Source organism: Myotis nattereri, assembly GCF_964212035.1.
Source record: "Myotis nattereri genome assembly, chromosome: 15".
Classification (NCBI taxonomy): domain Eukaryota; kingdom Metazoa; phylum Chordata; class Mammalia; order Chiroptera; family Vespertilionidae; genus Myotis; species Myotis nattereri.
Window position 1 is genome coordinate 32624990 of NC_138090.1, and position 20520 is coordinate 32645509.

General features: G+C 56.2%; 1 protein-coding gene across 2 annotated transcripts; it reads left to right on the top strand.

The window, feature by feature from the left end:
- The first annotated feature begins 866 nt into the window (after positions 1-866).
- GRAMD1A (GRAM domain containing 1A) lies at positions 867-20420 on the top strand. 2 transcript variants are annotated; one of them, XM_081107449.1, is made up of 19 exons: positions 867-1048; positions 6978-7188; positions 7276-7296; positions 7736-7820; positions 7961-8064; positions 8142-8237; positions 9073-9153; positions 12091-12203; positions 12346-12496; positions 13033-13231; positions 14238-14378; positions 15492-15610; positions 15684-15826; positions 16421-16524; positions 16603-16776; positions 16871-16958; positions 18057-18164; positions 18248-18368; positions 19969-20420. In XM_081107449.1, the coding sequence occupies exons 1-19, from the start codon at positions 1041-1043 to the stop codon at positions 20059-20061; spliced, it is 2160 nt and encodes a 719-aa protein (XP_080963575.1). In that variant the 5' UTR covers positions 867-1040; the 3' UTR covers positions 20062-20420. The 2 variants fall into 2 exon arrangements, with proteins under 2 accessions (XP_080963575.1, XP_080963576.1); XM_081107450.1 differs by lacking the exons at positions 867-1048; positions 6978-7188; positions 7276-7296; positions 12091-12203 and having other exon boundaries at positions 7328-7820.
- The last annotated feature ends 100 nt before the right edge of the window (positions 20421-20520 follow it).

Consider the following 20520-nt stretch of genomic DNA (forward strand, 5'->3'; position numbering starts at 1 on the left):
GGCCGCAGGGCAGGGGCGCTCTCGCTGCGGCTGCCGGCGGGGTGACTCGGCCTCTCACTCTCCATCTTTGAGGCCGGGCTTCCCAGTCTGTGAAGGGCGCTGCTGCCCTCCCCGCAGAAGCAGTGGGTCCCCAGGACGGGGCCGGTAGCTCCCGGTCACCGCACGATCCGCGCCCGGGAGGCTGGATTCCGACGGCCCGGCTGACAGCCGCCGGGCGCTAAGGGGTCCCCGCGCCCCGGCTGGGGCCTCCCGAGGACAACCCTCCCCGGCCGCGATGCCCACCCGTGCCAGCCGCCCGACTCCTCGGCTTCCCACACCCTCCCTCCACCCGCAGCCCCGCCCCGCCTCTCAGGTTCCCCCCGGGGGAGGGGAGGCTCCCGCCAGGGCGCCCTTGGAGCTGGGGACCCTCCGGCCCCAGGGGAGAGAGTGGCCGCCCGTGCCCAGGCAGCTGCCATGCGGCGTTTCGTTTGGACCAAGTCGGCCTGTGTTGCTCCTCTCTCCTCGGGTTCTCTCTCTCCGCCTCCTCTTCCTCGCTCTGTATCTCGGGCGTCCCAGCCGCCTCTCCACTTCTCGGTCTCACCCCCCCTCCCCGCGCCCCCAAGTCCCTCGGTCTCCACTTGGCCCTGCGGCCCCCAGCGGCCGCTGCCCCTCGGCCGGGACGGGCACCCCCGAGTCTCCCTCTCCCCGCCCCCCGCAGCGGCGCGGTCTCCGGTCTCTAGGCCCCGCCCCCCGCTCTCCGCCCCCCACCCCCACCCCGCGGCCTGGCCTCCAGGCCCCGCCCTCCGCCGGGGCCACCCCCTCCCTCCGGCTCCCGGGCCGGGGGCGGCGCCGTGACGCGCGGGGCGGGGGCGGGCAGGGGTGCGTGACGCTGCGGCGGCCTCCGGCTGCGGAACCCTTTTGTGCGGGCGGCGGGCCGGTGGGGCGGCGGCCTGGAAGGCGCGGCGGGTGTGCTGCCGGGACGCCCAGCTCGGCCCAGCCCCGCTCAGCCGCCCGCCCTGCCCTGCCCTGCCCCGCGGCCGGGCGCGCCCGCCGCCGCATCCATGTTCGAGTAAGGACCGGCGGGGCCGGGGGCGCCGGGGCCGGGCGGGGGCGCGGCCGGAGCCCAGGTCCCGCAGCCTGGGCTCGGGGGGCGGCCTGGTGGGGAGGGGCTCGCGGTCCTTGGGCGCACGCGGGACTGAGCGCCGACGGCGGGGCGCTCCGGCCTGGCTGCTGCCGCCCAGGAGCGATGCGCCAGGTTGGCGGGGCCGTCGCAGCGGGTCCCGGGCTGATTCCGCGGGAGCGCGGCCTGCGGGGTGGGCCCCGGCCCGGCCGGCTCCTGCCGGGGAGGCGAGGCGGGGCGAGCTCACCCGGGGCTCTGGACTGGGCTGGAGGCGGGCAGCTCGCAGGCCCCGAGCAGCCCCTCCGGGTCTGAGCCTCCGCCCACCGTTCTGTCGCGGGTCTGTTGGGGGGTGGGGGTAGGGACTTCCAGGTAGCGGGCCGACCGCGTGCCTGGCCCCTCCGGGGTCCCGCACCCTGATGGGCCCGGTGTTTTCGAATAATCGTAGGGAAAGTTTGTGTATGGGCGTCAGTGTCCTAGCGGGTAGGCCGCTGTGATCCTCGGGCCGCGTGTGTGTCTTTTGCCCCGAATTCCTTGTGTTCCTGTAAGGTCCCTGCGTGTGTCTGATTGTGACTCTGCGTGTGTGTCTGGGGCCCAGGCTGTGGCCCCGGCTTCCGTGGTTGTCCGTGCGACGTGTCTCATCCCAGCAGACGCTGCTGTCAGGTTGGGGTGGGGAGTAGGTGTGCATGTGTCTAGGTGCCTCGTGCAGACAGCTGTGACCCCCCCCCCCCCCCCCGTGTGTGTGTAATTTACATCTGATTCCATCTGTGGCTTCAAGTGTCACTATACGTTGACCGTGTGTGTGACTGTAATGTGTGACCATATGTGTCTGAGGCTCTGTGCTCTTATGACCAACCATCTGCCTCTGAATGTGTCTATAATTTACCTCTGACCCTGTTCACTCTTTGTGCAAAAGTCAGTTACCTGGGTGTCCAAGCATGGCCACACATGTATGATTCAGACTCTCTGGGCTTGTGCCTATAATTTACCTCCGATTCCATCTTGGTGTGAAGGTTCCTGTGTGTGTCCATTTGTGACTTTGTTTTATGTATGCGCCTGGCCTTCCATGTGTGCAGCTGGGACCCTCTGGGGCTTTGTGTGTGTGAAGAGCAAGAGAGAGAGACCCCTGGTGACTCTTAGTGGGCCTGGGGCCCTCCCTCCTGAGACCTTGCAGTACACTTGACTATTTGGAACAATAATCACAACTGCCATTGTCCCCTGGTACAGCTTGTAAAGCATGTTCCCTGCACTGTATCAATACCTGGCCTCCGTGTTGTTGAGATGGGGCCACACCCCTGGGGCCCCGTTATTCTGAGTCCTAGGCGTCTGTGCGGGTGTCAGGGTTCTCTGTCAGCAGCAGCAGCTGACGCCTCCATCCCTTGCCGTGTTAGGCAGGCCCTGGCTTTGTCTTCCCCACCACATGGCGAACACTGTGACTTCATTTCCCTAGGTTGTGCATGTGTTCGCCGGGGTCCTCTGTGACTGTCCTTTCACTGCCTGCCTCTAACTGGGAATGTTGTTTGCTTTCAAGTCTTCTCTGAGATGTTCTCGTAGCTTTATGTGTGAATGTGATTTATCTGGGACTTTCTATGGTTTTCTGTAACCCTCTGCAGCCTCATGTGTGTGTGTGTGTGTGTGTGTGTGTGTGTGTGTGTGTGTAACTTCTGGGACTTTGTGGCTGCAGCATACTTTACTGCTGTGTGTAATTATGCTGGGACTCGTGGCTCTGTGTATGACTAACACACCTGTGGTACTACTGCTGGGAGGGGGTGTGGAGAAGACTTCTTGCCGCTGTGGAGAAACGCAGTTTGCCTGGAGCTCTGGGCCTGTTTAAGCCCAGGAAGCTGGAGGTGAGGTGTCTTCAGTGGCAAAAACCCATTTCTTCTTAGTCCCCGCCCCATAACGGTACTCCAGCCACTTGGGGCTCCTCCCTCTGTCTGCTGCAGCCTGCCTGGTTGGGCAGCCTCAGGGCTGTGTCTGCCCTTGAGCACTTCCTGTTCCTCCTGCTAAGGAGCCAGATCTGGGAGCACAGGCCCGGCCCTGCTCTGTCTGTCGGTGTTAGACCTGTGACAGGTTGAGGAGGGGTCTGCAGTCAGACCAGAAGGGAGAAGATGAGGCCGGGGAGGGATGTGGTCACCTTTCCTTCAGCCCCATCCATAGCTCACCAGTGCCCTTAGGGCAGGGGTGGGCCAACTTTTTGACTCAAGGGCCACAATGGGTTCTTAAACTGGACCGGAGGGCCGGAGCAAAAGCATGGATGGAGTGTTTGTGTGAACTAATATAAATTCAAAGTAAACATCATTACATAAAAGGGTACGGTCTTTTTTTTTTTTTTTTTAGTTTTATTCATTTCAAACGGGCCGGATCTGGCCCACGGGCCGTAGTTTGCCCACGGCTGCTTTAGGGTGAAGTCCAAACTCCTGCCGAGAGCCCACAGCACCTGTGGGTGGGCCTCTGCCTTCCTGTCCTCCTTCCCCAGCCCCACTGACCACCTCACTCTTAAGACCTGCTTAGCTCACTGTTCCTGCTCCCTAAACAGTCTTCGTCCCTTTGCCAGATCTCTCTTTTTATCCTCGGGGTTCAGCCTAAGTGTGCCCTGCACCCCACCCACCTACTTCGCCCTCCTTTATCACTGTGGTCCTCCAACTTGAGCACGCATCAGTCTCCTGGGCCCCATCCCATCTCTGATTCAGTAGATCTGCAGTGGGTCCCAGAGCCTGCATTTCTCACAACTGCCAGGTGTTGCTGGTGCTGTTGGTGTGACCAGTGTCAGTGAGATTATCATCCTCGTTTACATGTTTCCTTATTGATTATTCCCCAAACAGAACATCCAGACCTGCAGGCAGGGATTATACCTGGTTTGCTCACTTCTGTGTGTCCAGTGCCTAGTGCATGGCAGGTGGTCAGTGTGTAGTTAGAGAGTGAATGATCAGTTTGGGGTCAGTTGTGCTGAGGTGTCTTGCCATACTTGTCAGGCTCAGCATAGCATCTTCGACACAGGTGTGCTGGGGCAGTGGCAGTGGCCATGTGCTCCATCTCAGGCTGACAGTCCTTAATGATCAAATCAGAGTGCCTTCCATGTGGTGGGCTGTCTGTCTGTCCTCCAGACAGCCCTGTGAGGTCGGTACTGTTATATTCCCATTATACTCAAGAAGAAACAGGCACAAAAAATCGTTCAGAAAGCTTTAGACACTTACCCAAGGTCACCCAGGGAAGTGGCCAAACAGACCAGCTTTGGCCTCAGCCCTCAGAGGATTGGGCAAGCCATATACCTGGTTGAATCCAAATTCTGGGCAGGATGGGGGAGATGAAGAGGTGGGGAGGAAGGGTTGGGAGGTAGGAAGTGTGTTTTAAATAGAGGAGAAGGAAGGTGTCTTGGAGACATGTCCATTGAGCAGAAAGCTGAAGGAGGCAAGGGAGCCTTGCAGACATCTGGGAGGAAGGGCATTTGAGCAGAGGGACTAGTCAAGGCTGGAGCTGGGGAAGAGTGAGTGAGGGGAGAGGCAACGAGAGCAACCAGCCCTGGGCTTTAGCTGGAGTGAGGTGCAGCAGAGGAGGGCTTATGAGGAGGGCCCTGACCTGCCCGTGGTTCATAGGCTCCCTCTCCCTGCATGTGGGGGGAGAGGGATGGAGCAGGGAGACCTAGGGAAAAGGTGGCTTTGAAAGTTTAAGAGGAGTGGTGGTGGCTTAGGTCACCATCTATTTTACTTATTTACTTACTTATTTCCACAAATTCATTTCACACGTACAGGGGACATGACTGCCTACCCTGGTCCCTGTCTTGAGCCATCCTGGGAACAGAGCAGTAACCAAGACAACAGGGAGCTTACAGATCTGTGGGGGAAATGGAGTTGTCATCACACAGTGACAGCATAGAGTAGTCAGGGCTAGGATGAGAGAAGCATATGCAGAGTGGTTAGAGCTGGGATAGGGGCTGTGGGGGGCAGTGTCCAGGAGGGAGAGGCGTGGAGCAAGAGTCCTGAAGGATGCATAAGAATTTGCTAGGCCAAGAAGAGAAAGGATGGTGTCTGAACAGAGGAAAAGAGCATGTGCTAAACCTTGGAGACAGGAGAGAAGCTTGAGGAGCCCCGGGGGTTGAGGAGCGCCTACCTCCTTCCCAGGGAGACCGAGTTCCCCGTGTTGGAACCCTGCTCTGAATTGAATGGACCAGTGGTTTGCTGCTTTGGGCCTCAGTTTCTTCCCCTGTGAACAGGGTGTGTGTGTGATAGTCGCATCTAATGCACAGCGTGTTGGGGGAGAGTACATTCATCATATGCAGCTGGCCATGATATTGGGTCCTGACTCGAGTCCCTTTACAGTTCCCCAGCTGACCCCACAGCCCTGTGGCCGTTTGTGTTTATTCTGTCCTCTGAGCGCTCTGCTTGTTCTGGGGCTGTCTCCCAGCAGCAGTCTAACCCTCCGAGGCAGGAGCCTCCTCCAGTGGTATCTGCTGCTCCCGGCTCTGGGCAGCGTTCAGGTTATTCACGTAGTCACCAATGTCTATTCAGAGTTCACTACGTGCCAGGTCCAGTTTTGGGTGCTGGGGGCACAGTGGCAACCAGGACCTCCTAAAGTTCACAGTCTGGGCGAGACAATGAACCAACTGAATAAGTGATCAGGGGGAGTTTAGATGGTTGGGTGGGGCTGGGGGCCACTTGAGGAGGGCCACCAGGGGAAGACCATTTGGGTGGAATAAGACAGCTGCTTATGCTGGGCCTGTGGAAGGATATACGGGCACAGGGAATAGAAGTGCAGAGGCTGGAATGGGGGAGTGACAGGGACAACACTAGGCCTTGGGTGCAAGGTAAGGACTGCTTTCAGCTGAATTGAGTTGCAGCCTGGTGAGAACTCAACCAGGAGGGCCCTGTCCTGACCTGACTCAGGTTCATAGGCCCCCTCTGGCTGTGTGGGGAGTAGATTGTAGGGGCTATTGGTGTGCCGGAGGCAGAGCCAGGGCGCTGGAGGTGGGGAAGTGGGTATATAATAGAAATAATGGAAATAGATTTTGGAGGTGGGACTTGCTAACAGATTAGAAATGAGGGGGAGCAAGAAAGAAAATGCTAGGGTTTTTAGCTCAAGCAACTGAGTGGAAAGTGGCTGCTCAATAAGTATTATACGAATGACTAATAAGTTAATTAAAAAAAAATAGCAGGTATACTGAGAGTGCACTGTGTGCGAGCTCTATTAGAAGCACTGTGCATGTATTGATTCATTTAATTCTGCAGACAGCTAGATGAGAACATGTATTTCTCACCCTTGGGTCACTACGTGAATAACCCGAACGCTGCCCAGAGCCGGGAGCAGCAGATACCACTGGAGGAGGCTCCTGCCTCGGAGGGTTAGACTGCTGCTGGGAGACAGCCCCAGAATAAGCAGAGCGCTCAGAGGACAGAATAAACACAAACGGCCACAGGGCTGTGGGGTCAGCTGGGGAACTGTAAAGGGACTCGAGTCAGGACCCAATATCATGGCCAGCTGCATATGATGAATGTACTCTCCCCCAACACGCTGTGCATTAGATGCGACTATCACACACACACCCTGTTCACAGAGGAAGAAACTGAGGCCCAAAGCAGCAAACCACTGGTCCATTCAATTCAGAGCAGGGTTCCAACACGGGGAACTCGGTCTCCCTGGGAAGGAGGTAGGCGCTCCTCAACCCCCGGGGCTCCTCAAGCTTCTCTCCTGTCTCCAAGGTTTAGCACTCTTTGTACCCGAGGTACAAAGAGTTAGGGAACCTGCTCTGGGCCATGCTGCTAGGAAGTAGAGTAGAATAGATGGGTGGGGATCAATGGACTGGTGGGCAGGCCTCCCAAAATAGGCCTGTCTCCATACCCCGGCTTGTTTTACCCCATAACCCCTTCTTCTTTCCCTACCCCAGTACCACCCCCCACTCTGGCCGGAGCACGCCAAGCAGCTCCCCATCTCTCCGTAAGCGGCTACAGCTCTTGCCCCCAAGCCGACCCCCGCCTGAGCCAGAACTAGGCACCATGGTGGAGAAGGGGTCAGATAGCTCCTCAGAGAAGGGTGGGGTGCCTGGGACACCCAGCACCCAGAGCCTGGGCAGCCGGAACTTCATTCGCAATAGCAAGGTTGGTGCAGGCCCAGGCCTGGTGGGGAGAGGGGTGGGAGGTGGGGAATCCAGGGGCTTGTTCTGATTCCACTCCTTTCTCTTGCAGAAGATGCAGAGCTGGTACAGTGTAAGTGTTGGGCAGAGGGACTTGCTGGAGGGGGGGGAGGAAGGGAGGAGACAGCAGTCAAGAAGTGGGAGCTGGGGTCAGCAGACCTGGGGTCATACCTCTGTTGCTACTTATGTGCTGTGTGACCTTGAGTGAATTGCTTAACCTCTCTGGGCCTCTCTCCTTGTGAAACAGTCCCAATCTTCCAAGGCTGAAGGTCACTATGAGTCAATGATGGTGGGTATGTGACATAGAGCCTGGCTTATGTGGAAATCAGTAGATGGGAGCTCTCATCATGGTTACTCTCATGTTACTGGCAGTGGAAGCCAGTGTGAGCTAGACTAGAAGCCTCGGAGAGCCTGTCTGGGACAGCAGAGACTGAGGGGCTCCTGGGAGAACAGTGGGGCAGAATTGAGAGTATGAACCCCATCTGGATTCACACCTCCCAAACTTTCCCCAGATGCTGAGCCCCACATATAAACAGCGGAATGAGGACTTCCGGAAACTGTTCAGCAAACTCCCTGAAGCCGAACGCCTCATTGTAGGTGAGGCCTGATGCCCACCTAGTCTTGGACCTGACCCTGAGCTCCCAGCTCTGCCCTCCCGACCCTCCCCGCCTGGGTGCTAGCCAGGCTAGCCGTGTGACTCAGGTGTCTGTCTGCCCATCTCTCCCTGGCCGCCTCAGATTACTCCTGTGCCTTGCAGCGTGAGATCCTCCTCCAGGGCCGCCTCTATCTTTCCGAGAACTGGATCTGTTTCTACAGCAACATCTTCCGCTGGGAGACAACAGTAAGCCAACACAGGGATGAGAAGGGGCCTCAGGGCAGGGAGGGCTCTGGCCCCTTCTGACGCACCTGTCCTTCTAGATTTCCATCCAGTTGAAGGAAGTGACATGTCTGAAGAAGGAAAAGACAGCCAAGCTGATCCCCAATGCCATCCAGATCTGCACAGAGAGCGAGAAGGTGAGTGAGAGGACCTGCTGGCAAGGCCATGTGGTCACTGATCTTAGCCAGCTCCTCCCTTCTCCCACCACCAACGCCCTGTATTTTCTGCACCCTGATCTGTGCTTGGTCTGTGGCTTTCTCTTTGTTCTTCCTGCCCCTGCCCTGGCCAAGGCTCCCATCATCTCTGACTGGATCTCAGCACCAGCCTCCTACTTCCTTAGTCCCTGCAGTCCATCCCCTCACACAGCTGCCGAGACAGGATTAATGGTAAAATTCTCCCCCCACGTATCTGCAGCTCAGATGTCCTCTCTCCTTGAAAGCCTTCCCTGACACTCCATTCTGTCCTCACGATCTTGCCTGATGGCCCCAAGATGGCTGCCTCACACCCACAGCCCAGACAGGAAAGGAAGAAGAAATGTGGCCGGAACACACACACACACACCACACACACACAGACACACACCCGCTTCACAGCAGAATTCCCTTTGTGTTTTATTGGCCAAAAAAAGATCAGCTGACCACCCTACTGGGCAAAGGCAGCTGGGAAAGTACCCTGGGCTCCTCCCCCTCACAGCCCAATAACTCAGGACTGACCCCATCTGGAGATGTGCCTGTCTCCTGCCCTGGACTGTGAGCTCTGGGGACGGGGGCAGCGTCCGGCCCAGGGACCATCTCCTCATAGTGACTCCAGCGTCCATTGCCGAGTTGGGCACAGGATAAACATCCTGTGGAATGAAGGAAGGAATGAATGGATGGATGTACATCAGGGTGGAGATCAGGAACGGAGCTGGATGGGGATGGAGCGTCCCTCCATCCTTCCTTGTCTTTCCCACACCCCATCTCTCTCCTGCAGCATTTCTTCACCTCGTTCGGGGCCCGGGACCGCTGCTTCCTGCTCATTTTTCGCCTCTGGCAGAATGCACTACTTGAAAAGGTGGGCCTGGATGAGGCCTGGGTGGGGGGTGGGGAGACTTATGGGTGGGCCACGGGGACCATGGAGCCAGGGGTGCCAGAACCGCAGGACCGCTCAGCTCTTCTCCATGAGTATCTGGCCCCACATATTGGCAGCTTCCTCCATAGGCACCATGAGGGGCCACCATGGGCTCTAGCACCAGACCTTGCTCACTAGAAATATGCATCCATGGCCCCTTATTCACCATATTGGTTTTATATATGTGGCAGCAAAATCTGATCTGAGCTAATAATGTGGTTATTCTCCTGTGTGTCAGCACTGCATACTCGAACTTTCTGCCACGATGGAAGTGTTCTCTGTCTGTGCTGCCCAGTAGGGTAGCCACTGGCCAAGAGTCTGTTGAACTCTTGAAAAGTAGCTAGTGTGATTGGGGATCTGCACTTTTAATTAATTTAAACATAAGTGGTCATGCGTGCCTTTTGCCTAGCACAGGTTTAACTCTCACTATGACTATTCATGTGTTTCAGGACAAAAAGTTATTACTGTGCATGACTGGAGTCCAGCTTAGATGTGATCAATATAAAGTTATAGTGTCCAATATAGAATCTGCCAGTGACTCTCGAACTTTATAATTTCAGAACCCTTTACACTCATTAAAATAATTGTAGACTCCAAGAACGTTTGTGTGAGTAGGTTATACCTAGTGAGATTTACTATATTAGAAATTGAAACTGGGACGTTTTTAAGCATAAGAATACACAAGCACGCATTGCATTAGCCACCAGAAAAATGACAGCATGGCCTGTCATAGCCTCTGGAAAAGTCCATTGTATACTCATGAGAAAATAAAAGTGAAAAGATCAGTAACATCTTATACTACTAGTAATGCTTATTATACTTGTGAAATAATTTTGACCTCATGAACCCCCAGAAAGGGCTCAGGGGACCCCCAGAAATCTTTGGGTCACACTTTGAGAACCTCTGACATACACTGCACTGGATATTAAATATACTAGTTTTTATCATGGGCACTATACTATCATTCTTAAATCCCAAATCTTAATTTTGAATCATATCTTGCCCCAAAGGTTTTGAGTTAGGGACTTTAAATTTTTACTTACTGCAATCTGATAGCCTATTGAGTGCTATCTGAGCCGGCTCTCCTGGAATGCCCACTGTGGTTGCATAGGTTTACATAGGATGCATTTGGCTGCAAGTGACTGAAATGCCAACCAAACAATGGTTTAAGAAGCAGATACTGGATTATTTCATAAGGTAATAATAGCTAACACTTCTGGTGCTAAGTGCCAGGCACTGATCTGAGCAGAACATGAATTAACCCACTTAATCTTCAAACCACCCTATGAGGCAGTATGGGTTATTACCTTTACTTCACCGGTGAGGCATGGAGGGATAGACTTGCCCCTGGTCACATGGGCTTTTATGTGACAGTCACGTTCTGGACTCCACTCATCCACTGCGTCACCTAATGCTCATGTAATGACAGGTCTGGAGGCAGGTGGCCCAGGGTGGGTTTGAAGGCTTTCCTATGTTATCAGGATCCCAAGCTCTTGTCCATTTTTCCATACTCTCATCCTCTGTGTGTTAATGTTTTATTCACATGCTTGTTGCCTCGTGGTTACAAAGTGGCTGCTATAGCTCCAGGCATCATGCCCTCATATAAGTGTCCTAAACATGAAGGAGAAAAGGGGTGAATAGAAAGTGGAATTTCCTTTATCAGGGAGGAAAAGCCTCCTTCAGCAGATTTCTCTTTCTATTTCTTTAGCTAGAACTGGGTCACATGACTGCCTTTAGTTGCAAAGGAAGCTGGGTTTGTGGCAAAGGAAAGATGAATTGGCTGGAGAAGATTTTCACCCCAAACAAATCAGAGTTCTGCTGGCAGGGAGGGAGGGTGGCTAGATGTCAGGTTGGCATGGCTCAGGGTCTGCTGCTGCTGGCTACAGCTCCTTGAAGGCCCAGACCCGCTCCTCCAGCAGTGCTGCGCTCACGCCTGTCCTCTCAGGGGCAGCTCCAGCCACTAGGGGCAAGCGTGCTGGGGCAGGGGCTCGAGACGGGGGACAGCACAGTGTCAAAGTCTGTAAGAAGGGGAGGACAGAGGAGGGTGCCAAGCTCAGGCCCCGAAGCCAGATTGCCAGGGTTGGAGTTCCAGCCCCATCACTGAGGAGCTGAGGGACCTGGATAAGTCACTGAACCCCATCTGTGAAAGGAATACTGTCCCTACTTCATAGCAGCCAGAGTTGGGCACAAAATAAGTGCTAGTCAGTGTCATCTCTTACGGGGCAGGGTTGTCCAGTGGTTAGCTCAGGGTGCTAGACCAGCCCCTGGGATCACATCTCAGCACTGCCACTTGGGCACCTCTGTGCCTCAGAGTCATTGTCTTAAAACGACGATTATTGCACCAACTTTACAGAATTGTTTTAAGGACTCAGTAAGTTAACGCGTGTGAAGGAATGGGAATGCCTGGCGTGTGGTAACAGCTCAGTGAGTGCTGCTGCTGTCATTGTTACTGTTACTACTGTTTTGTTATTGTCATCTACCCCTTCTGGCCATGGGCAGCTGAAAGGCCGGGGCTCCTGAGGACCCTGGAGAAATGGGTGGGGGCAGGACAGCATGGGGGGTTGGAGCAGAGGTTCTGGAGGCCGGCTGGGTTTGAATCCCTGACCTCGTGCGCATGACTTCTCCTCCCTGGGCCTTGTATTCTCCTCTGTAAACTGGGACCCTTGACCTGTAGCTGTGTGAATACTGTGAAAACTGAGGGCAAAGTCCTGGGCATCCTGACTCCTCCTCCCCAGGGCTGCCCTGGGCTGAGATCCAGGATGGAAGACCATGCTGCCCCGTGTGGGCACTCGGGGAACTGCTGAGGCTGGTGGGGACGGGTGGGGAGGGCTCTGGCCTGGGAGAGGTGGAGGCCAGCCCCCTTACGTCCTGCCTGCCCAGACGCTGAGTCCCCGCGAGCTCTGGCACCTGGTGCATCAGTGCTACGGCTCAGAGCTGGGCCTCACCAGCGAGGATGAGGACTATGTCTGCCCCTTGCAGCTGAATGGTCTGGGGTGAGTCAAAGGTTGACAGCTGGTTCCGGGGTTGGGGGAGACAGGAGGGGCTGCGTGCAGAGCTCCTGGATTCCTGGGTGGACCGAGGTGGGTGTATGGGGCTCGGGGATACAGTGACCTCATCCCCTCCCTTTCATTGCAGGAGCCCCAAGGAAGTAGGAGATGTGATTGCCCTAAGTGACATCACCCCCTCAGGGGCAGCCGACCACAGCCAGGAGCCAAGCCCAGTGGGTTTGCGCCGTGGCCACATCACCCCCAACCTTTCCCGAGCCAGCAGTGATGCAGACCATGGGGTGAGCAGGAGGGTGAAAGAGAGAGGAGGGCGCTGAGGGGAAGAGACAGGCGAAGGTTAGAGGTGCTGTTGGGGAGAGGGACAGGCTAGGGGGAAAGGAGGGCATGGTCAGAGGGGCAGAGAAGTGGATGGAGGGGTAAGAGGGGATGGATGGAAAGATAGGATGGAGCTTGGGAGTGGGCAAGGAAACTAGGGGCAGGCAAAGGAGAGACAGAAAGATGGAAAGAGTGAGAGACAGAAAACGCAAGAGAGAGAGATGGATGGATAAGTTAGGATATAGGCAAGGCATGGACAGGACAGACGGATAGGTCAGGCATAAGAAAGCTTATGGCCCAGGCATCCAAGATAAGCCTGGAAGGGGCTCTCAGCCCTTGTCTTGGTGGCCCTAGGGCCTCTGCTATAAGCCCTCCATATACATGTGACCTCCAGGAATTGGTTTTCTTACAGTCTTGAATTCTAATGGCCGATGTGGGCACACAGGAGGCCCTCAGGCTGGGATGGAGGTGGGACAAGGCTGGATTAAGCCATTCTCTGCAGGCAGAGGAGGACAAAGAGGAGCAGACGGACAGACAGCCAGATGCCTCTTCCAGCCAGACAGTGACTCCAGTGGCTGAACCCCCAAGCGCAGAGCCCACCCCACCTGATGGACCCACTTCCTTGGGCCCCTTGAACTTGCTGCCCAGTGAGGAGCTGTTGACGGACACGAGTAACTCCTCCTCATCCACGGGGGAGGAAGGTGAGGCAGGTGGCCTGAATCATTTGTTTTAGTCGCATGTGACAACCTTACTCAGTCTGGTATAAACAAGGATTTGCTAGCTCAGTGGACAAAAAAAAATCCAGGGAGTGGGCAGGTGAGGCATTCAAATGGTGTTGTTAGACACCTGGTATCTTCAGTTCTGCTTTAAAGGTAGCAGGGCAGGGTGGATAGGAGCACAGACTCTGAAGCCAGATTGCTAGGGTTCAAATTCTGGCCACAGTGGTTCCTAGCTATGTAACCTGGGCGAATTATTTAACCTCTGTGAGCCTCATTTTCCCCATCTGAAAAATTGGATAAGCACTAATAATATTCACTTCGTAGGGTTGTTGTTAAAAGAATTAAATGAGTTAATACGAGCAAAGTGCTTGGGCCAGTTAGTATTAGCTATCATCATCATCATCATCATCATCATCATCATCATCTCCATTTCTCTGCATCAACTTCATTTCCAGGCAGCTTCTCCTCTTGTGGGAGCAGAGGGAGCCCCTGCCCTGCTCCCGAGAAGCCTGGAGAAGGAAAAGATGCTGCCCAGTGGCTGTCCTGACAGCTCTGGGGTGGGCTCTGAGCGGAGAGCGAGCCAACGCCTGAGCTAATCAATGTGGCTGCCTGAGGTCGCACACTCCCCTCTGAAGCCATCCCTGGCTGCTTGGGATCACACATATCCCTGAACCGATCACTGTGGCCAAGAGCCACAGGCCAGTGAGCCTGTGATGGCTGGAAACGCAGTTGGCTGTGCCTCTGTGATTGTCCTGGTGGCTCTGATTGTCTGGGCCTAGGGCACACGCCACCCTAAAGCCACCCCTGGGGCACAGGGGGCCGAGGAGTGTGCTGTGTCACAGGGTCCACTCTGGTCTAGGAGGCTAGGCCCGCCCATCCACTCCACAGGCCAGGAGTGGGGGGAGTGGTCACCACGGAATCCGAGGAACCACTCTGAGAAAGGAGGAGTGCAGGGGCCTCATTTGCTGCCCTTGTGTGTGGCCCACAGACCTGGCCGCCCTGCTCCCCGACCTCTCCGGCCGCCTCCTCATCAATTCCGTCTTCCACGTGGGTGCCGAGCGGCTCCAGCAGATGCTCTTCTCAGACTCGTCCTTCCTGCAGGGCTTCCTGGAGCAGTGCAAGTTCACAGGTCAGGGCTGAGGTCCCCAGGCACAGGGAGGGTGGGGAGGACCAGCCGAGACAGGCACTGCTGTGCAGGTGGGGTGTGGTAAGGTGCGGGGGCTAAAACAGCAGCCATGAGACCAGAGTGGGCTGCCTCTTACTCGCAGGGTTCCAGCCTGTCTGTGCCTCAGTTTCTTCTGCTTGATAGAGGTATGATAATAGTACCTGTCTTAACAGGGTCTCAGGAGAGTTAGATGAGTTAATACTAAAAAAGTGCCTAGAACAGTAACCGATAGTACACATTTCATAAATATGATGTAATGATCATACATTTAGTGCCCACTCTATGCAGAGACCAGGACAGATGTACCTAGAATCTAGTAAGAATGAGAGGAAATAGATTCTCACACAAATAGGGTGAGTGTCAGAAGGGTAGCTGAGATCTGAGAAGTATCTGGAAAGGCTGCTGGAAGGATGTGGAATTGAAACTAAGGCCTGAAGGAGGAACTTTTCCAGGGAAAGGAGAGGAGGTGGGGGACAGGGACCCAGGAAGCCTGCTGATGCCCTCAGGCTAGAGGCAGGCACTGTGAGAAACGCCTTGAGGCTGGGCCCCTGTGGCCAGGTGTGGCACGGGAAGCCACAGCAGCAGGTAAAGTGCAAGGGTTGACCATGAGACCAGCAGAGGAGTTCAGGAGTCAGATGGGGGCGGGAGTGTCCAGGCCCAGGGCTCTGGGGAGAGCCTGGAGGACAGTTGGACCACCCCTGAGATAGGGCTCCAGAGGATGGGCAGGTTTGAAGGGATGCTGAAGCCAATGTGGGGTCCAGGGGTCCAGGGAACTTTCTGGAGAAGGTGTTCAGGAGGTCACAGGATCCTAGGTCTGAGGCTTAGGGGAGAAGCCAGGACTGGGACAGAGAGGGAAACTGAGGCAGCAGGAATGGATGAGATGGCCTCAGGAGAGGTGAGAAGTATAGGGAGGGGAAAGGTTCCAGCCATCATCAACATATAAGGTTTTAAACGTCTCAAGGAAGGTGTAGGCACTAAGGTGGGGACATGGAGGAAGGGCAGGTTTAGGGGCAAGGCTTACAGCCTATGGACAAAGGGCTGGAGAATAGTTTCCTCATTCTGCTCTTCCTGCCCCAGACGTGACCTTGAGCCCCTGGAGTGGGGACAGCAAGTGCCATCAGCGCCGAGTGCTGACCTACACCATTCCCATCAGCAACCCGTTGGGTCCCAAAAGCGCCTCGGTGGTCGAGACGCAGGTGAGCCAACAGGTGGCCAGCTGGGTTGGGTGGCCAGGTGGGGCAGCCCTGACTCCCTCCCTTGTCCCTGCAGACTCTGTTCCGGCGCGGCCCACAGGCGGGCGGGTGTGTGGTGGACTCGGAGGTGCTGACGCAGGGCATCCCTTACCAGGACTACTTTTACACTGCCCACCGCTACTGCATCCTGGGCCTTGCCCGGAACAAGGCCCGTCTCCGGTGAGCAGCTGCCTCCACCTGATGCCCTGGTGGTTCCAGAGCCTCTACACCCCACTCTCTCCAGCCAGAGTCAGCAGCAGAAAGTTGGTTGCTACCCTGGCAGGCAGAAGTGTTGGTCCCTAAGGGGCCAGGAACATCAGAGGTGTTTGGCCTGAGCTTCTAAGGATGGCGCTGTTGTTGACCAGGATGGGGAAATGGGGAGAAGTAGGTTTGGGGAAGATCAGGAGCTCAGTTGGGGACGTGTTAAGCTCTCTTAGACCCCCATGTAGAGGTGCATGCAGCAGCGAGATGGAAGAGGTTCAAGGCTGAAGAGGGTATTAAGCCTCAGTTTGGGTGGGCAGTGCTGACGCAGCACTTATGGATGGGAGACTTGCCAAGGTAGTGGGTAGACAGAGAAGGGTTTATGGGCTGACTGGCCAGCGCTTCTGGTGAGCAGGGATCATGGGGAAGCCATGGGTGGGTGGGGGCAGGGTGTCTGATTTGTCTATGGGTGTACGGCCCTCTCTGAATTAGGGGGAAAGCACCCCCAGGAATGGGGCGGGGCAGCAAGGCTGGAGTCAGACCCTGACCCCTTACCTCATTCCTCCACCCCAGAGTGTCCTCTGAGATCCGCTACCGGAAGCAGCCCTGGAGCCTGGTGAAGTCTCTCATTGAGAAGAACTCGTGGAGTGGCATTGAGGATTACTTCCACCACCTGGGTAGGGGACAGAGCCGGACAGGACTGGGGAGGGGGCGTGGCCAGGCTCAGACCTGCAGAGCGCTCTTTGTGTCCGCAGAGCGGGAGCTTGCCAAGGCCGAGAAGCTATCCCTGGAGGAAGGCGGGAAGGACGCCCGGGGATTGCTGTCAGGCCTGCGGAGGCGGAAGCGGCCCCTGAGCTGGAGGGGTCACGGTGATGGGCCCCAGCACCCGGACCCAGACCCCTGCATCCGGGCTGGCATGCACACCTCAGGTGTGTCCCTCAGGCCTGGGCAGGGCAGGCGGAGGAGGGGGGCCCCTGGGGAGGCCTAGATGAGTCTCTCTGACTCCGAGTTGCTCTCCCACAGGCTCCCTCAGCTCCCGCTTCTCAGAACCGTCCGTGGACCAGGGTCCCGGGACAGGCATCCCCAGTGCCCTGGTGCTCATCAGCGTTGTGTGAGTAAGGAGGCTGGGCTTTGGGGTCAGACAGGCCTGGATCTGCATCTTGTCTGTGAGACCATGGCCTCACTAGGCCTCAGCTTGAGTGGGAGTGTGTGCTCACCTCATAGCAAGGATAAAAGGAGTTGCTGTCTGGGATGTGCCCTGCAGAGCTCCGTGCACAGTGCGCTGCTCTGTTTATCGTGGAGAAGCCTTCCTGCTGGGAGAGGGACGCCCCGGGACTCTGGGAGGTTAGAGGGACCTGACCTCCCCCAGGGGGCAGGGAGGGCTTTCTGGAGGAGCAGGTACCCAAATGAGGTGAAATTAGGTGAACCAGGAGAGATGCAAAAGAAGCAATTATGCTACACATTGTGTTCATGTTTTCTGTGTCTAACCCTAAGCTGGATGATGCTGGGGACACAGTAGTTACCAACAGCTCTGGGGGAGACAATCCTGGCACCAGACCACAGTGAAGGGGAAACACAGGCAGAGGGGACAGGCCTGGGATGGGAGGGCCTGGGAGGCCAACGGAGGCTTCCTCCAGGCGGGATCGGTGGGCAGTTAGGGAAGGCTCCTGGGACAGAAGAGGACTCCTGAGCTGAGGCCCCAGAGGGTTAGGCAGGGAGACCCACATGCAAAGGTCTGGAGGCGTGGGGGGCAAGACACCGAGGAAATGGAGGTGAGATCCTGTGAACTTTAGGGGTGAGCATCAGATCGCACTCAGCCTGTCTGGGCCTGGGGCTAGGAGGGTGGGGTGGGTAGGATGGGCTGGGCAGTTCTCATTTCTTTGTTTCCCCTCACTGCCTCCTCAGGATCTGTGTGAGGTAGGGTCCTGGCCCTCCCCTCCCCTCCTTTCCCCTCCCCTCCCCTCTCACCTCTGGCTGCAGCTTCTCTGTTCTCCGCCCTTGGCTCTCCCAGGGAAGTGATTTGGTGGACGTTTAAGGGTGTGGGCTTCAGACCGGATGAGAACCCTGACTTGGCTGCTTCTACACTGTGTGACCCTGGACGTGTCTCCCCCTCTCTGCGTCTTAACTTCCTCCTCTGTAAGGGGGGAGTCGTTGTGTCCTTTCAAGTTGTGTGTGTGCCCAACTCGTGACCTCTGTCCCCTGCCCCCAGCCTCATCGTCCTCATCGCCCTCAACATCCTCCTTTTTTACCGCCTCTGGTCCCTGGAGAGGACAGCCCACACCTTCGAGTCCTGGCACAGTCTGGCCCTGGCCAAGGAGTGAGTGGGTACCCTGAGGGGGTTGGGAGCTTGGGCAGGTTGGGGGAGGCCAGAACTCCACTTAGGCCCTGTTTCCCCAACAGCAAGTTCCCCCAGACGGCTGCAGAGTGGGCGGAGGTCCTGGCTCTGCAGAAGCAGTTCCACAGCGTCGAGGTGCACAAGTGGCGGCAGATCCTGCGGGCCTCGGTAGAGCTCCTGGACGAGGTGCGGCCCGAGGCTGTGGGACCCTGCACTCACCCCCAGGAGGCGGCAGGTGCCTCTGGGCCTGTTTCTTCCTCCATAAAATGAGGAGGCCATTTGTAGTCCCCCACCTTCCAGGGTTGCCCGAAAAATCAGCAGAATGGAAAAATAGAATGTACTGGCTCTCATCCTGGGTCCAGCTGCTAAATGGCAGTAAGAATTGATCTCTGCTACCATATTTTGACTGCCCTGCCCCCCAGGTTTGGCTTAGTTTTGGGCATCCTCTCCCCCAGGATGACCAGGTGGTACCTGCAGCTCTAAGCTGACAAAGGAAAGTGCTCACTCTCACCGGCTGCTGGGGTCACGTGCCCACCCCTGAACCAGTCACGGCGGCCAGGGGTGGGCCAGGCTTGGTCCCTGAGTCCCTCCCCGACTTGGGGTGACTAAGGGATCACATAAGGGTGGGAGAAAAGTTCTCCAAAGGATACTGGGGTCTCACCTCTAGAAAGGGTACCCCATATACCCCCTATAGTTCAGGGACAGCATCTATTCAGAAGGCCAGGCTTAAATTCCGGTGTGTGACTTGGGGCCTTGGCTTTGTCCTCTGTCAATGGGATAGTAATTGACGGTACCTCAAAGGCTGTTATGAGGATTAAATGAGTTCAAATTGGAATAGTGCCAAGTTCATAGCAAACACTGTGTTTGCTGTTAGTACTGCAATCCCAGTGCTAGGCACACAGCAGGTGCTCAATAAAGTGGTGGCTCAGCACAAATTTGAGACACCTGGGGTAAGTGCCCAATGTGGGGAGCGGGTGTGGGAAGCTGGGGAGCAGCTGGCGTTGGCTGGGCACCCAAGGGTATCTGAGTGTAAGTTGGTTGGTGACTGAACATCGTGTCTGGTCACTATGGGCCATAATGCTGAGGCTTACTAGGGGCCTCATTGCACCCTGAAATTATGCTTGAACAGATACGCTCACTCTGGGAAAGGCCATAGGACAGGGTAGAGGGGTGTGAAACTCAGAGAGAGGAGGGCAGAGCCTCGCCATCCTCAGCTAAATTCTTGTTATTTTCCTCTCGCATTGCTATGGGCACAGAGTTGACTTTTCAAATGTATGCTAACAGCAGACACTGATCAAGCTGGGCTGTTCTCAGAGTCAAAATGACCAACTGCTTTGCTTCTCATGGCCAGCCCCTGAGGGAGGTGCTCCTATCCCCCCCTGTAATAGGTAGGGATGCTGAGGTATGGAGCGATTCAACTTGCCCAAGGTTGCGCAGCCGGGAATAAGAGTAACACGTGTGCCAGGTCCTAGGTGTTCCCCCGTCAGAACCCTGAAATAACCTGGTGCAGCGGGTATGTTACTGACCCATCTTGCAGCTGAGGCACCTGGGACGGGTAAGGGGCTTGCCCAAGGTTATTCAGTAAGTAGCAGAGGCCGGACTTGAACCCAGGCCATCTGGGCCCCTTCCATCTGCTGCCTGTAAGAAGTGAAGCTGGGTACAGGATGGCTCCGCGTGTGTAACACGGTGACCCTGGCAAGGGGACATGGCCTCTCTGGACCTTCAGTTCCTCAACTGCAGAGTGGGGAGTGCTATCACCCCTCCCAGCATTCACCTCTTCCCCCAGATGAAGTTCTCGCTGGAGAAGCTGCATCAAGGCATCACTGTGTCAGACCCCCCCTTCGACTCCCAGCCACGGTCCGACGACAGCTTCTCCTGAGGACGCCAGGTCACACAGTCATTCCCCCAAATGGACAGATGGACACAGAACCTCGGTGACCACTGCTGGCACGGTGTGAGCACCAGGAACCTCCTGCCCACCCATCCCAGTGGCCCCGCTAGGGGCCATGCAGACATGGGGACCACAGAACCGAGATGCACTTTAGACCAGCGTGTGCGAGTCCAGCTGCCTTTGCCTGCCCAGCCAGGGAGCTGGCCTGGTCTTTGGCAGGCCCCCTGCTAACTTATTTTGCCCTGCCGGGGTTGTGGGGGCACCTCCTGGGGTGCATGATTCCCTCAGCTCTGGGTTTAATGTATTTATTTGGGCTGACAGAGTCCTAATAAAGGGTTGGAAATGGCCGTGGCTGTGCCTATGGAATGGGCGGGAGCCTCCTGTTGCACTCGGATCCCATGCGCCAGGGAAGGGGGTCTGTCCATTTCCTGGGACGATAGTCACTGA

Excerpts from the sequence above, each read along its gene's own strand:
- GRAMD1A (XM_081107449.1), top strand. Across the intron at positions 7,297-7,735 it reads AGATGCAGAGCTGGTACAGT|ATGCTGAGCCCCACATATAA; the intron begins GTAAGTGTTGGG and ends AACTTTCCCCAG. Across the intron at positions 18,369-19,968 it reads CGGTAGAGCTCCTGGACGAG|ATGAAGTTCTCGCTGGAGAA; the intron begins GTGCGGCCCGAG and ends CTCTTCCCCCAG.